The 15,610-nt window shown below is 52.7% G+C and overlaps 7 protein-coding genes across 7 annotated transcripts; 3 read left to right on the plus strand and 4 right to left on the minus strand.

Moving 5' to 3' along the window:
• Positions 1-1,269: 1,269 nt before the first annotated feature.
• On the minus strand, positions 1,270-2,419 carry J4E78_010419 (uncharacterized protein; the record flags this gene model as incomplete). Its single annotated transcript, XM_049370997.1, has 2 exons — positions 1,270-2,235; positions 2,291-2,419. The coding sequence occupies 2 exons, from the start codon at positions 2,417-2,419 to the stop codon at positions 1,270-1,272; spliced, it is 1,095 nt and encodes a 364-aa protein (XP_049217256.1).
• A 777-nt stretch (positions 2,420-3,196) lies between these two features.
• On the plus strand, positions 3,197-4,066 carry J4E78_010420 (uncharacterized protein; the record flags this gene model as incomplete). The annotated part of the gene is made up of 1 exon (XM_049370998.1): positions 3,197-4,066. The coding sequence occupies one exon, from the start codon at positions 3,197-3,199 to the stop codon at positions 4,064-4,066; it is 870 nt and encodes a 289-aa protein (XP_049217257.1).
• Positions 4,067-4,315: 249 nt separating this feature from the next.
• Positions 4,316-5,389, minus strand: J4E78_010421 (uncharacterized protein; the record flags this gene model as incomplete). Its single annotated transcript, XM_049370999.1, has 2 exons — positions 4,316-4,966; positions 5,099-5,389. 2 exons carry the CDS (start codon positions 5,387-5,389, stop codon positions 4,316-4,318), a joined length of 942 nt encoding a protein of 313 aa, XP_049217258.1.
• A 478-nt stretch (positions 5,390-5,867) lies between these two features.
• On the plus strand, positions 5,868-8,871 carry J4E78_010422 (uncharacterized protein; the record flags this gene model as incomplete). The annotated part of the gene is made up of 2 exons (XM_049371000.1): positions 5,868-7,778; positions 8,053-8,871. The coding sequence occupies 2 exons, from the start codon at positions 5,868-5,870 to the stop codon at positions 8,869-8,871; spliced, it is 2,730 nt and encodes a 909-aa protein (XP_049217259.1).
• Positions 8,872-9,507: 636 nt separating this feature from the next.
• On the plus strand, positions 9,508-11,521 carry J4E78_010423 (uncharacterized protein; the record flags this gene model as incomplete). Its single annotated transcript, XM_049371001.1, has 4 exons — positions 9,508-9,513; positions 9,803-9,890; positions 9,938-10,546; positions 10,593-11,521. 4 exons carry the CDS (start codon positions 9,508-9,510, stop codon positions 11,519-11,521), a joined length of 1,632 nt encoding a protein of 543 aa, XP_049217260.1.
• A 231-nt stretch (positions 11,522-11,752) lies between these two features.
• Positions 11,753-12,541, minus strand: J4E78_010424 (uncharacterized protein; the record flags this gene model as incomplete). The annotated part of the gene is made up of 1 exon (XM_049371002.1): positions 11,753-12,541. The coding sequence occupies one exon, from the start codon at positions 12,539-12,541 to the stop codon at positions 11,753-11,755; it is 789 nt and encodes a 262-aa protein (XP_049217261.1).
• Positions 12,542-12,898: 357 nt separating this feature from the next.
• Positions 12,899-14,542, minus strand: J4E78_010425 (uncharacterized protein; the record flags this gene model as incomplete). The annotated part of the gene is made up of 4 exons (XM_049371003.1): positions 12,899-13,373; positions 13,727-14,102; positions 14,156-14,222; positions 14,312-14,542. 4 exons carry the CDS (start codon positions 14,540-14,542, stop codon positions 12,899-12,901), a joined length of 1,149 nt encoding a protein of 382 aa, XP_049217262.1.
• Between the last annotated feature and the right edge of the window lie 1,068 nt (positions 14,543-15,610).

Genomic DNA, 15,610 nt, shown 5'->3' on the forward strand with positions numbered 1-15,610 from the left:
TAGACCCCTATTCAAATGTCCCGGAAGCATGCATCCCAACAGCACGAGTCCTGCGGATATCGTAGCAGGCACTGTCCGACTGAACAAGGCGTTCGCGGCTCTTGCCAAGGATGAAACGTTAGATCTTCGACGCCTTTCCAACTCAGAATTGCTTCTCTCGTCAGTCACTATGCACCGTGTCAGCAAAGACGGCCAGGTCCAGTACTACACAGGATCGCGAAGTGTTCATCGTTCTTTTTCTATCCACCCAGCGTCTGGCGTGGTCAGATGGTCCGCCGCGAGGCCAGTCAATTCACTTACGGATCTTCCTGACGATGTGCAAGGCATGATCTGTGCTTATGCAATCACCGCGGAAGATCGTCTTCGGCTTCCCATAAATTCCGCCCGGAAACTCAATTTCCATCGGAATGTTTTCAATGTTTCTGCCACACTCCGGGAATCTTTAGTTCAAGCTGTTAGTCAATACATGCCGGTGGTCATAGAGCTTACGGCTAAAGAGAGGGTCAGTGACTACAGCGACGCGGATTTGGTGAGAAGATATGACGCTGAGGTGGGGGTCCGCGAAGGCGGGCATCGGAATCATCTGGTGGAACTGATCGCCTCTCAAAGCCTGTATTCGACGTCCGCACTACCAACGATCTTAGTCCAAGTGGCACTCACCCGCGCCACTAACCCCACAGATGTTCGCATCAACATGAACGGGTTGCTCAATCTGAAGGGAACTACTCATGACGGTACTGAGGTAGACGAGATCTGTGTTGCTGTCGAGCTTCAGCACACTAGAGGCGACAATGTACACCACGATACCCACTATACTACATATGGGAGACTTAAGATGAGCATGTTCCTCTATCTCACGGACATGCTCGACCAGGTCTGTCCAAAACACTGGAAGAAGAATGCTCGACAAGCCTGCCCGGTATTCTGGATTGATGGATACGCAAACCTGGTAGACTTGGTCGCTCCACCGTTGGGGTTTCGATGGAGCCACGCGGATTCATTGAACTTTGCACATGAAGGAACGACATTGAGAAGGCTTGTTAAGAAAATCGAGCGTCGCCCAGATATCCCCAATAGCAAGGTGGGCTGTTGTTTGGACCGTGATACTGAGTGCGTGTACCACACATGGAGAAATTTGAAGATGTGGGCAAAATGTGTCTGGAGGATGGACAACGCACGCTCGACGAAGCAAGGACAGACGCTTGGTTGTTAAAGTCGTGTTGCAGATGGATTGAGAAGAAATTTCTTTCTCTTGAGCCACATTAACCATCAGCCCTCCACCCCTCGAATCAAATTTTTGATACCCTCTCCTCTTGAAGTCTGTTCCCATGCGTCGGTCGCCTTCTCAAACGGGGTCACCGAACTAATCAACGGCTTCACATCGATCAGTCCCTTCTCCAAGAAACCCACCGCAAGCTCGTAATCCCCTGCACCGTATCGGAAGCACCCCCTCACCATGAGTTCTTTCTGGCCCATGGCCACAATCGGGAACTCGATCTTCGGCTTCCCAAGCCCGGTCTGGACATACTTCCCACCTGGGCGCACAAGATTGATGCCCATGTCGATACTCGTTGTCGCACCGGAAGCTTCGATGACTGTGTCGACAAGACCGCCAGTCGTGTCGATGCCATACTCAACAAGGTCGAACTTCTTGAGTAGCGCATCGGCGTTGTCTTCTGGACTTGCGTCGAGGGACGAACGGAAGGTCTCGCACTTCAAGTAGCTCGCTGCAAACTCTAGTTTCTTTTCCAGGATATCGACAATGATGATGCGATGCGCACCGAACTGACGCGCGACCGCCGCGCAAAACAATCCGATCGTCCCGCTACCCATCACTACAACCGTCTCGCCAGGCTTCACATCACCCAATTTGACCGCATGCACAGCAACCGCAAGCGGCTCAACAAGCACCGCCTCATCCAACCCCATCTTATCGGGAATCTTGTACACAAAGTCCTCCGCGCTGCGGAAGTACTTCGACAGCGTACCTTGCGTATCAGGCGGCCCTGGCGCCGCAGCAAAACGAATGTCGCGACACATGTTGTACACCCCAGATTTGCACGCTTTGCAAATACGACATGGTATGCCTGGTTCGATAGCTACGCGATCTCCCGGTTTGACGCTTTTGACGGATGGGCCGACGGAGTGGATGGTGCCGGAGGCTTCGTGGCCCATTACGATGCCGGTGGAGGGGTTTATCATTTTGCCGATGCCGCCGTGGTGCCAGAAATGGACCTGAGTGTTTGGTTAGATGGTTGATGGGGTGTGGCATGATGATGGGTGATCTTACATCGCTTCCGCAAACTCCAACATAATTGATGCGAACAATCACATCGTGGGGGTCAATGACCTCTGGCACTGCGATATCTTCGATCTTTGCATTCTTCGGCCCATACAAGACTACGGATGGGTTTTGCATGATGTTGTTGCTGGATGTGGTGTGTGTGCTTCAAGGGTAGCATGGAACTCTGCTATCTCGCCAGATTTCTGCGGAAAAAGATGGCCATTTATATGGAATGAATGGCAATCAGGCGTTCCTTGAATGTACACACATCCAGTCGTCGCGCTCTTGTAATCGTTATCGACCGTTAACTACGTCGTAAGTGGGGAGATAGACGCGTGTAGCTTCCCCGCATCCGGCCTCTCATCGTCTATCCCCGCACATGCTTCTATACGTAAGGATGGCATCCCGCAACCGCGATGTGTTGAGATGCTGATCGTGACATGAGAGGAGCCTTCGTCATGGTATAAAATGTCTGGATGGATGATGAGAAGGCACATATGATCACGCGGGCGCCGACGATGCGTGTTTCGGAGCTGCTCGTCCCGCATGCGCCACGCCTCGAATATTCCATTTGCTTTTTTCGGGAGTGTTACACCGCCCATCAATCACGAAGTACTCATTTTCAAGAACGAAAGATTAGAAAGATTGAGATACTGCGAATTTTATGCTGCTCAGAAGGAGCTGAGGCACGTGGCTGTAGAAGCACGTGTACGCCAGAGCACGTGAGTACGTGGCGGGAACGTGGAGCGGCGGGATGGAATCTTCGACCCCACTTTAATTCCTTAGCGTGTTTTAGGACGATGACGTTGATCGCGAGATTTTGCTTTCACATTGTGGGCGTCTTCTCTACGGACCGAATTCCCCCTCTTTCAATATATTAATCCAGCTCGTCAACGTGCCGTACACTTCATCATGCCTTCAACGCTTGTCTGGGTACTCATTGCAGTATTCGTCTGGCTATTCGTCCCAAATCCGTTCGGATCCAAAGAAACCAGCACCACGAGCACGAGCGAGAGCGAGATGCCGTCCAACTGCGCCCGATGCAACAAAGCCGAGGCTGATACCGAGAAAGGCACACTTCAGCGGTGCGCTAAGTGCAAGACAACACCATACTGCAGCCGCGACTGCCAGAAAGATGACTGGAAGAACCACAAGAAGATCTGCGCCCAGCAAGCGCAAGCCAATGCCAATGCCTACGATGGTTTCCCACCCAAAACCGAACACAGCTCCAATTACGCCGCGCCTCGCATGAAGACCCTCGAGAAGCACGTACCGAATCCGTTTACACGATTAGACGACGGAAAATACCTCCACGACCGCCCTGAAAAGGATGTCTACAGACTCCTCATCGACTCCTTCCGCATGCGATCCGAAGACGATAACAAGCTGGAGAATAAACCCACACCGAACAGCATCTATACGGGCAAGTCTTCAAGCATCGAGCCATTCCGGAAGTTCCTTGACTTGGCTGAGACTCGGCGGGGTCTGCTACCTCCGTGGTGGAACGCCGAACACCGGCAGGAGTGCGAGAAGTTCGCTGAGAGCGGCGAATGGAACGATGTGCGGAAGAAGGTCACAAAGGCTGAGATGATCAGCCACTACGGCGATGATAAGGCGCCTATGCAGCTAAGGATGGTAGCGGAGTTTGTATACGGGTCGGGTTCTAAGGGGGAAAGTGGCACTGCGATGCGCAAGGTGCTGCGTGGCATGGAGGGGGGTGGTCTTGGGCTTGGCAATTTCCTGCCCATGAGCTTGACCAAGGTTATGGGTGGTGGAAGCTGAGTGGCAATGCGATATGGAGTATTGTAAGTCGCGTTGTAGTGTTCTTTTGCGATTCAGATGGCTGATCGTACTGGTAGCATCACAGCTGGTTCTGAATACATGCGCATAATACGTATCATTATCTCAATTCATGTCGTCTCCTACATATCCCATACGCGCGAAACAAACGCCGAGCAGCGTCATCGCCCATGCCCTAGACTCCCAATTCAACTGTAATTGCACAACTTGAACGAGGCGGCCAAGCAAAACCTACTTCTTCTTATGGCCAGTTCTCCCCATCCGCATCTTCTCTTGCTCTGCTTTCTTGGCTACGTCGGCGGCTCTCTTGGCTCTCTGCGCATCTTTCACGCGTTCATCCGCAGCTATCTCGGCCTGCACAGCAGCTTCTGTATCTCGACGTATCTTTCTTCCGGTCGCCGCACGCGCTTGTCTCATGCCCTTGGCGCCTTTACCCTTGAGCCCAGTGGGAAGCCATTGCGACATTTTGGAAGTCTTGCCTATGGGGACAGGGCGAGACGACGCGACACTTTGTTCAACTTGGACGTTGGGGTCGGCTTCAGACACTGGGGTCGTCTGGGGAGAGGTAGCGTTTTCGATGGCTTCGCTGTTCGTACTGACATCGGCGTCTGCGACCATTCCAGCGAGCTCAGCAACATCGTCGTCCTCGGGGTCTGGATCGGGGGAGGCGCCATCGTTGTCGATTAGATCTGCGAGGCCCTCGTCCTGGATACTACCACTTGTTGCCAGTAGTCGCTCTATCTCCGAGGCCGGCCAGTCATCACGTACGGCCTTGAAGATAATGTTGTAGCCGTGGCTGTAAGGATGTTTACCACATCCCCTGGACCAGACCGTGAAGCGCTCGCCGCATTCGTCGCAGAACGCTTTTGGATTCGTCAGCTCCTTTTATGGCCGCGCTTGTTACTATACAGACCGAAATGTAGTTGCCAAAAGCACTTCTTCTGTGGGGGCGCCTTGATCGGCGGTCAGTCAGAGTGGACAGGGGGTGCAGAGAATACCGCAGTGTGTACCAACCTTGCAGTCCTTGCAATGGTGTGTCAAGCCCAAGACTTTGAGGGTGTTCTTGTTGCAGATGTTGGGGTTGAAGTCGCCTCTGAACATTTCTCCGTATCTCTCGTTGAGGTCTATCCATCCTCCTGCGAGCTTTACCATGTTGGTTAATCTTTGGGTTAAATCAAGGTTGGAACTGTATGCAGGTGTATATTGGGCGGTAGTGAGTACGGCGAGAGTGTATAGAGACTGAAATCCTTGCAGCGCCGAGGCATTCTCGTACAACATGGCTGCCTTCTGGTAGACGCGTTTCATTGAGCTGAGCTGATTCCATGCGTCGCCACGATCTGTGCTAGTATACGCTTGAAGTGTGGAGACTCAAATAACATAGGTAACTGCCTCGACATTTCTGCATGAATTCACTGGACATCGAAAGGAAGACCATAGCAGAGATCGTATATGCGACGACGAGTCACTGTTGCAGCCATTTCGAAGTAACCTTTCGCTTGGATAGGATACTTGCGTAGCGTTTGCTACGTGGTGATTCGTTTCCATCTGTCAACATGTACATCATTCACTACGCCGCGCAATTCACGGGCTAGACAAGCTCGGGCTCCACTTTGGCGCTGGTTCCAGTCCGTGAGACTTGTGTGTATGTTGCTCACTTCTTCGAGTCCTATATATTCTCTCCACCCCGAAACACTACCTTACTACGGGTAGTTTGACACTCAGCCAACCGACCGAACATCACGCCAACTCCAGCCGATAATCATCCCCAAGTATCTGTGCCAACATGCACTTCGGTCTAACATCTTTGTTTCCTGGTCTGGCCTCCAGCTTCAGCTCCAAGCGCCCTCAGGACAGCCCTCAGACCAAGCTTCGCAAGACACCGCCTGCGCCGAGCATCGTAAACGATCTCAAAACCCGCGATCGTTCCGGCAAGCGGAATGGTGATCTACCCACAGTACTATCCATCGCTTACGAAAAGTTCCGCGATCGATTTGCGCGCCATCGTAGAAGCCAAGTATCACAGCGAGCAGATGTGTCGCACGAAGCCGTTGCTTCACAAACAGCCGCGCGTTTGCTACCAAGCCTCAACGTTATCTCTGGTGTCTGCACCATCATCGAAACGCTGCCCGAGCTACCTCAGCGGTTGCTTATGCCCGAAACTACGACGGATAGTGGAGAAGGTTGGTTCAAAGTAGTTGAGCGTGCCTGCGGCAATGACAACTCCGCAATCGTCGCCCTCATCCAGCGCGAAAATGCTGTCTCGCCCAGCGGTGCCAAATCTGACGAGGAGGTTGAAGACTATAAATCATCCACGCCTAAGTCGGGCGGTTCGGTAACCTCTTCTTTAACAAGCGCGTGCTCTGATGGCGAAGCGCTTGATCGCGCGGACTGGGAGCCACTCCGTGCGCTTGACCATTCGAACTTCCAGAAAACCCTTTGGCAACATCTCAACCCCTGTTCCGAGTACTGCGAAGATGACTATCTCTTCTGCGGCGAATTTGAGGGTGGCTACAACTTCGTCCGCATATACCGGGTTATCAATAGCCCTAACGACGGTGAATATGTGGTTAAGATTCCTTGCGTCGGCACCGCTGCTCGCTGGCAGAAGCAGGATGCGTATATGCTTCGTTCGGATTTTGGCACTATTGAGTTTATTGGCGAGCGCACCAAGTGTCCCGTCCCTGAGGTCGTGGCCTATGACGACAAGCTGGACAACACGCTAGGTGCGCCTTACATCTTGATGAAGGCCTGCACAGGCAGATCCGCCTCTGAAGTCTGGCACGACGCTCACCCCATTCATAAAGACTGGGATCGGGACACAGTCGACTTTCCTTCCGCGGAACTGGCGGCGAAACGTTCGCGCATGCTTCGTTCGCTGGCTCAAGCCATGGCTGAGCTGCGCCATCTTGAGTTTGATAAAATCGGCGCGCTGTGCTTTGACAATGTTGACGCAAACGGAAAGCCTACCGTTGGTTCGCTCTGGGAATGGAATATCGACCCAGAACTGATAGCGGAAGACATGGCCACTGAAAAGGCTCTTACTGAGAAGCCAGTGTACGACTCAGGCTTGGAGCTCTACACGGATGGTCTGCTTGATGTCTGGCCGTTCGAGGGACATGAAGGAAGGCCCGGCGTCATCCATGGAGTCCTGGATGCATTGTTTCGAAGCGACGCTTTCGCGAAATCTGTCAAGCCCGGGGATAGTGAGGAGACCTTCGTACTCCGTCACGACGACCTCAACCTCCAGAATGTCTTCTGCGATCCCGAAACAGGCGAGGTGACCGGTATCATCGACTGGGAGCGCGCTTCCATCGCCCCACGCTGCCTCGGCTACGCTTCCCTTCCAAAGTTCTTGACATTAGACTGGATGCCAGGGTACGAAGTTCTCGATGCGCCGCACTCTCCTTTGTCGCTACAGATGTACCGCGAGATCTACGCCGACGCAATGGTCGAGATCACTGGAGTAGACGGTGACGGCAAGTATACGTCCAAGTCTGCGCTGTACCAGGCCGCACACGCAGCGTTGTTCGGTAGTAGTGAAGGTGGCGATATTCGTGACTTTGTCCGAAAGCTGCTGCATGAGGTGCCTGGACTGCACCACACGGACCTTGACTTGTATATGACTTGGCTTGGCGAGCACTGGGAGGCGGTCGGTGGCTCTGTCAAAGAGGCTATAGTGAAGGTTGCGAAACCGGTAGTTCGGGCGATCGACTGCGACGACAAAGAATAGTGGCTGCACCTTCAACATCGGTGGAAGGATTCTGTTGTTGGGGTGAAGCTTTACTTCCTATAGGACGAGAGCGATGGCTCGCCATTTCAGTCTGCCTTCACTACCACGTGGATGGACGCGATCTCGATAGGATCAAATACTCGCCATCACCTCGATATCCAGAGCCTACTCATAACATCGTAGCCCATCTTCCCTACATTACACCACACACACTTTTTCTGCATACCAATCACCTAAGCCAGCCACCAACCGAACGATGAGCTATCCTAGATTTTTGGGAATAGGGTTCGACGAGCCTCGACATTTAGAAGTGCGGAAGCCAAGTTACGACGTGAAGGAGGGCTCGGAAGTTCTCACTAAAGAGCAGGTACTCGCATCGCTCCAGCAGTCCTGCCCGGATGCGCTGGCCACTTTCCCAGCTCCTGAGGCGTTCGAGGTTCGAGAGTACCGTCCGGGTCAATACGCGCTCAAGGTCGGCTTTGCCGTGAAGAAGAAGTCTAAGAAGATCGGAGACTTACTTTGGCTTGACGAGCGTGACCAACCCTCTACCAGGTACAACAACACAGTACGAGAGAACAACGCTATCAGGAAGCAGATGGGCCTGTATTATTCAACGACGACAGACTCTTCCCGTAACACATACGTCAAGAACGCAAGGGTCATCAAGGGCGACGGAGTATTCGGCAGGCTGAACGGCAGTGGCATGATCTCGCCGTTCTCCCTCAATATCAAGGCGCTCCTGAAGTTCGTTCTCCTGTATTGTGGTTATGCAACAGAGTACAAGACATTCGAGAACAAGGGTCGGGATGATGGCCTTATGTCACTCGTTCGCGTGCTAAAAACCTTCGCAAAGCATGCGACGACCGCTGAAGAAGACGTTGCATCCACCCCGGAAGACGGTAACGGTGCCCCAAATGGCTCGGACGAAGAAGGCGAGGTGTTTGCGACGGATGATAGCGATGAAGCATCGGTCAATCGCAATGAGTCAAAGCGGAAGGAGACCATGGGCGCAGAAGTCGACGAGGGCGCACCTGCGAAGAAGATTCGCGTATGCTAGAGGCTGCGGCGGAACGCGTCAAGGCATTGGAAAGCGATTAACACAGGGCTTGGCGAAGGTATTTGTGCGAGGAATATTGAGATGAGGATGGCGGAGGAAGATCAAAAGTTATGTGCGATGTTTCTGATGTTATTTGGCGTGGCTGCTGAGCTGTCGCGGAGCTTGACGCGTCGGGAGATCATGCGACGAGCGTCGGCCTGCTAGGCGTCATAGCGGAGGCTCATGATTGAAGAAGGGAACGAAAGGAAGGCATTCACAGTGTTCCAGATGTCTTATGTGATGTCGTTTCGTGCATGTGAAGAATGTGTCGTCTTTTGGTGTTGCTTGCGCGAGACGGACTTTGCGGAAATCTGCCGGGACCACGTGATGATCGCCTAGTCTGCTTTCGGTTGGCGCGCTTTCCCAGCTTCCCGAGGTCCGATCCCGCCGAACTCGATATTACCTTCATCAGCAACAACACACTAATGTGCGCGTCCTCAGCTCAATCTACGACATGACCCTTCATCCGCAGAGACAGGCGATCGCCTCTCACCCAAACTCACGATACTGCTTGTGTGAGCTCAATTGAGCCGGTACCTAAGCACAGGGGCTCAGGATTACAGCTATCGCGTCATATTATGCTCTCGCAGTCCCCAAATGCCTGTATATAGGCGGAGGATATTTTGCCCGTTACTGGAGCGCTGGGCCCATGTCAATGGTTTCTCCCGAGGTCTCACGGTGCCGACTTGGGTACCCACGACTAATCACATGCGATCGCCGCTGACGCGTTAGTGTTACGGACGTAGCCATTGAAGTACCAAACCCTAATGTTTGAACGCGCTACTTCAATGACGATCACGTCGATGGGAAATATAACATCTATTTCGAGCTGAACGCTGCACCATAACCAGTCATTCCTGCTATACTTATACTGCTAACAATGCCGATTGAGTCGTCATACCCGCCCATTACCATACCCGCCGTCGATGTATGGACATATTTTCTCGAGCGACCGGACCGCGAGTACCCGGATGATCATGGTATGTCTTGAAATACATCCATCCAGCGGCGTCTAACACTATAGCAGTGCTCTTCGTAGACGTTGCCAGCGGTCGAAAGCTTACATATTCTGATTTACGGTCCACCGCGGAGACGTTCGGGAAGGGCCTCCAGGAACAATGGCGATGGCGCAAAGGCGATGTTTTGGCAATCATGACGCCGAATGATATCGATGTCGCGCCTGCTACATTCGGCGCCTTACTTGCTGGAGGTGTCGTGTGTCCTTTCAACTTCATGTACACCGTCGATGAGCTTGTGTCTCAGTTAACATCTTCGAAAGCCAAAGGACTGTTGACAAATGCGGCATGTCTTGAGGTCGCTTGCAAGGCAGCATCGAAAGTCGGCCTTCCTCTGGATCGGATACTCCTGGTCGGAGATGACAAGACATCGGGATCCGTTCGGCACTTCTCTTCTCTGAAAAGCGCGTCAGTCAGCATGAACAGAGTCAAAATCGACCCCAAAGAAGATCTGGCGTACCTGGTGTACTCTTCTGGAACCACTGGCGAGCCAAAGGGTGTCATGCTGACGCATGAGAACGTCGTGGCAAACAGCATTCAGGCTACGACGGCAAATGGCTACAACACCAACTGGAAAACTGATACCGGTATTGGCTTCCTACCCATGTATCACATCTACGGTAAGTTCAACAAATTCACAATCAAACATGCGCTGATAAAAGGCAGGAATTGCTACACTACTGCTAAACACCATCTTCTACGGCGTGACCAATCACATCATGTCAGGATTTGACCTCAAGAGATTCTGCAAGACGGTCGACAAAGAGAAAGTCACCATCGCTTACATCGTTCCGCCCGTCGCACTCGCTCTGGCAAAGGCCCCGATTGTCGACCAGTACAACCTCACGTCCCTGCGCGACCTGCATTCCTCTGCCGCCCCAATACCCGTCGACGTCATCACCGCGATACACAAGCGCCTCGGCGCTCAAATACTCCAAGTCTACGGCATGTCTGAAGCCGCACCAGCCGTGAGCGTGCAACGCATCGAAACCTGGACCACGGCGTTGGGCACATCCGGATGCTTGTTGCCCAGCATGTCAGCCAAGGTCGTGAGTGAAGGAAAGGAGATGGGGATGGGCGAAGAAGGTGAGCTGTGTTTGAAAGGGCCGAACATTTTCAAAGGGTACTACAACAACACCCAGGCTACGGCTGCGGCTTTCGATGCGGAGGGATGGTATCACACCGGCGATGTTGCAAAGTTCGATGAACATGGAAACCTGTACATCACCGACCGTGTCAAGGAGCTCATCAAGTATAATGGCTTCCAGGTCGCGCCGGCGCAACTCGAAGCTCTCTTGATTGGTCACCCGGCGGTCGCTGATGTCGCCGTGATTGGCGTGTACGATGAGTCGAAGGTGACGGAGTTACCGAGAGCGTATGTCGTTGTGGCAGCGGGGTACAAGGGCGATGAGAAGCTGCAGGAAGAGCTACAATCGTGGTTTAACGAGCGTGTGTCGCCGCACAAGAAGTTGAGGGGCGGTATCCGCTTTGTGGAAGCGATACCAAAGAGCAATGCGGGCAAGATACTGCGGAGGGTACTTGCTGAGCAAGCTAAAGCGGAAGAAGCCGAGAAGACTGTGAAAGCTCACTTGTAGGCCTTGAAGATGTCACATCATTCTTTTGGGGAGAGACTGGAGTCGATGCCTCAGCAGAGCCCACAACGCGGTCTAGTCAACGCAGTATTGTAACACAGTAAAGGGGCTATACCGAGCCCGTTATTCGCAGTAGATAAGCAGTGAAGATGTCGCATTACAATGAAATCTTATACCCTTTCAGATGTTTGTGACAGAACACATCGATAAATGCTACTACAATTTTCCATCCAACTACAGCTTCGTAAACAACGTCTCCTTCATAGCCCTAACATCCAACTCCTGCGTCCACGTACTCCTCGGCTGCGTATGCAAGAACCAGTACGTATGCGCCAAATCCCTCGGTTGAACAAGATGGCTGTCCACATCGGCTGCCTTGTCCGTCTGCCCAGTCCGCTCCCACTGCCTCTTCATCACACCCCCAATCAACTTCCCATCAACCGGCCCATCCACAATAATGTTTACAGCATGAATACCCTTCGCCTGATACTCGCGCGTAATCACCTGACACAACGAGCGCAGTCCAAACTTTCCGGGTGAGAACGACGCCAGGCCCGGCATACCGCGCAACGCGCCTGTCGCGCTGGTGAAAAGGATGGTACCTTTGCCCGCGGCAAGCATATCAGGAATGACCAGCTTGCTCGCCCAAAACGCGCCGAAGAGATTGATCTTGGTGAAGTTCTCGAATTCCTCTGATGTGGTATCGATGAGCGAACGCCCATTTACGCGGCGCGCGCCGGCGTTGTAGACGAGTACATTGACGGGGCCTAGCTCTTCGCGGATGCGCTTGAAAGATGATGTTACTGTGTCTTCGATGCGCAGGTCTGTGATGTAGTAATGTGCTGTGCCGGTGCCAACGTCGCTATTGATGTTCGCGGCCATGGTTTGCAGCGCTTCTTCTGTACGTGCAAGGAGCGCGACGACGAAGCCTTCGGAGGCGAAGCGGTGGGCTACTGCTTCGCCGATGCCTGGGCCTGCGCCTACGACGGCGATGACGGGTTTGTTGGAGGTGTTCTTAGACATTGTGGTGATGTTGGAGGAGGAGGGGGGTTGTTGGGTGCGGTGTCGTCACTTGTCTTCACATCTTGTCGTGGATATAGGTGGTGAGTTATCTACTACTAAAGCTTGTTGTGCATAGCTCGTAGGGTTGGTGCTGGTTGCATGATTAGCTTCGATGCGGGGAAGACGCGCAACGCGTTCCTCGGAACCTCGGAACGGGATGTTGAGTAATCGCGCTATCGTACGTATCGGCCTAATTGTTCGTCAACCGCGATCTTCCTTCACCTCTACTTTCGCAATTAATATTCAAGCAGGCATCGATGCTCAGTGCTCATGTGATACTATATCGAAGGCTGTCTGATCAGCCTCGTACGACCGGGCTCACTGCCCCGCCACCGATGCCGCTTCCTCGTCTTCGCTAGATCCTCCCCTCGACGCAGCATTCGTCTTTACATCAACCCCCTCGGCATTGACCTTCTTATCTTCGCACCATCTCAGCGATATGAAAGCTAGACTCTTGAGATGCTGGGCAATGTGGTTCCAAAGTACCAGCCTAGCCATATCTCTAGCCTTCCGCGCTCTAAGTCCAGCATACCTTGTGCTCGACTCCTTCTCTGCTCCACATTCATTGTCCGGATCTACTTTGGCGCCGGCGTCGAAGCCACAGAACAAGCAAATATCCCACGATCGAGATGGGCGCCTAGTGTTCCGTCGGACCTTAGTATCAATCTCCAGCGGCGGAAGATCTCTATGGTCATCCTTCAGATGCTGGCGGAGAGATTCTTCACTTTGGAATGTCTCGTGCATTACATGTACTTCCTCGTCTAGATGCAGGTCGCAGTACCAGACCTTGGATCTGTGGATATTTTCAGTCCAATAGGTGGTGTGCATCTCTTTCATGTGTTCCTGCCATCTGTACATGCTAGAGAAGTACAATGGTGGCTTCTGACATGTTTCGGAGATGCATGTGTAGGGCTGTAGGTCTTGATCGAAGTGCGATCTACCCATCGTAAGCTTGCATCCACGCAATACGCGATACCTTCAAAAACAACATACTCCCACCATCCTCTACGCTGAGGGCCCCCAGCTCTGATTTGTTCAAAACACCAATTGCACCGGACGTGATCGACATCTTCTAATGGCGTCGGAGGTTCCGGGTAAGGATGTGGATATGAAAGGGCTGCTGAGGATGCTGTAGTGGTGCCAGACCCGACCTTCTGCTGTGTCGAAGCATCATCCGATAGCTTCTTCGGCTCCAACACAGGATGCTCGGTGACAGACAATTTCTCCAGAGCAGCCATCATCTTATCTTGTGCCTGCGCAACACTTTTGGTGTCCTCGGCCGCCACAGTCTGTGCGTCGTAACCCTGTTGTCGTTGGAGATCAAGGTCGTGCTGATGCTTCCTCTGACGGAGTAAGCGAGCACGCCTGCGTGCGATAGATGAGCCTAGCTGTTGGACTAGTGTCTCAGGCAGATCAGGGTATGCGCCCTTGACGACCGCGGCCGCAACTCTGTCGAAGCCGTCTTTGTCCCTTAGTTTTGTGTCCGACGCCCGTTGTAGCCTATCCATAGCCTCATGGATGGCTGTTAGGCATGATAGTGTTAGCGAGGGGGGGATCGCTCGCAGCACGGCGTACTTCGCAGCTTGGGATTTTTCGGTACGCGTTGCACTTCTTCCATGCGCGTCGCAACCAGACACCAAGTCTATCTACGTCAGTCTCGGACTAATTGGTAATGTGACGCAATCTCTTGCCTTCTTGTAAGCTGAGCCTTATCAGTTCCAGCATACTGACCACAATCTGCAAGTCATCTGCAGGACTGAACTCAAGTTGTTTGTCCAAAGAATCCTCGCCGTTTTCCAATGCATTCGTGTAGCCAGCCCAGGTCTCGAATCGTGACCGGCAATGGAAAAGGGCGCGGTATAGTGGCATCTGGGCATCCGGAGGTAGCGTATCCTCGGGGAAGGTCTCTCGAAAGAGCTTGTAGCATTCGCTAGCCAGATCGAAAATCTCGGTGCTGTCCATGTCGTGTAATGGACATGCTTGATTGAACCAACGTTTGCTTTTAAAGCTTTGATGAGTCACTCTCGTGGTTCATAGTCATGACTCTTTTGTGCTACTTGTTGGTTACAACGCATCATTACTGTTGGTCGCTCGTGCCCGCATCCTCTTTCACAACATCTGGCGCAGAAGCTTCTGAAGTTTGAGCGCCTGGTGGAGAAGGTGGAGTGGGTAGGAGAGATGGGCGGAAATGAGTATGCACTCTGGGTCGCTTTGTGAGTACATCACCAAGATGAAGGTACGAGCCTAGACTTCGAATCGCACATACAGTCGAGCAGCGCGTGGTAAATTAACACGGGTAAGCATCAGGACGTTTGAGGCTAGGCTGGCTGCAGGCACCTTCTTGAAGAGGTTCTCGCACGGGCAAGCACGGAAAGATCTTGTTGTCGCTTATGCTGAGTAACGAGGATACTGAAAAGGATTATTCTGCTTTTGGGCCTCAGGCGTCACCTTCAAAGCGGCGCATCGTTCAAGACATGTTCGGAAAGGAAGGTGGGGTAGTCACATGTACTACCTGTTGGGAAACTGCGCCGCAATCATGCTCGCCGCCCAGACTCGCGTCATGCATAGCTCACAACATCATCCAGCCGTACAGGTAAACGTCTGAACCTCTTTTTGCTATCAACACTTCCGCTCATACAGATTCTATCTTTCGCGCACGCCAATGTGCACTTTTTAATTGATCTGCGATTCTGCGACAGCACGTCATCAGCGACTTCCCTGCGACACGGGGTGGCAATGTACGTGCGGCCGGGCGATTGGGAATCGGCATGGTGTGTCTTTGAGACAGTGCAGCCATTGTTTGCTCTACCGCTACCATGGCAGGCAGATACATCAGGTGGTAGTGAAGAGGGCGGCGCGAGTGGCACGGCGATCGAAGTCCAGATCTTCGTTCAATGTTTCTCGGCCGACATGAAGAGCACGCTGAAGAACTTCCCGGAGCGACGCCTCTCAGAGAATGAGTCTCAATCACTTTTTGAAACCCTCACCGGGTTACTAGACTTCTTGGAAAACGTCGTCCGGGTTGAAGAG

The sequence above is a fragment of the Alternaria triticimaculans genome, assembly GCF_023758025.1.
Source record: "Alternaria triticimaculans strain BMP 0046 chromosome Unknown scaffold_32, whole genome shotgun sequence".
Lineage (NCBI taxonomy): Eukaryota > Fungi > Ascomycota > Dothideomycetes > Pleosporales > Pleosporaceae > Alternaria > Alternaria triticimaculans.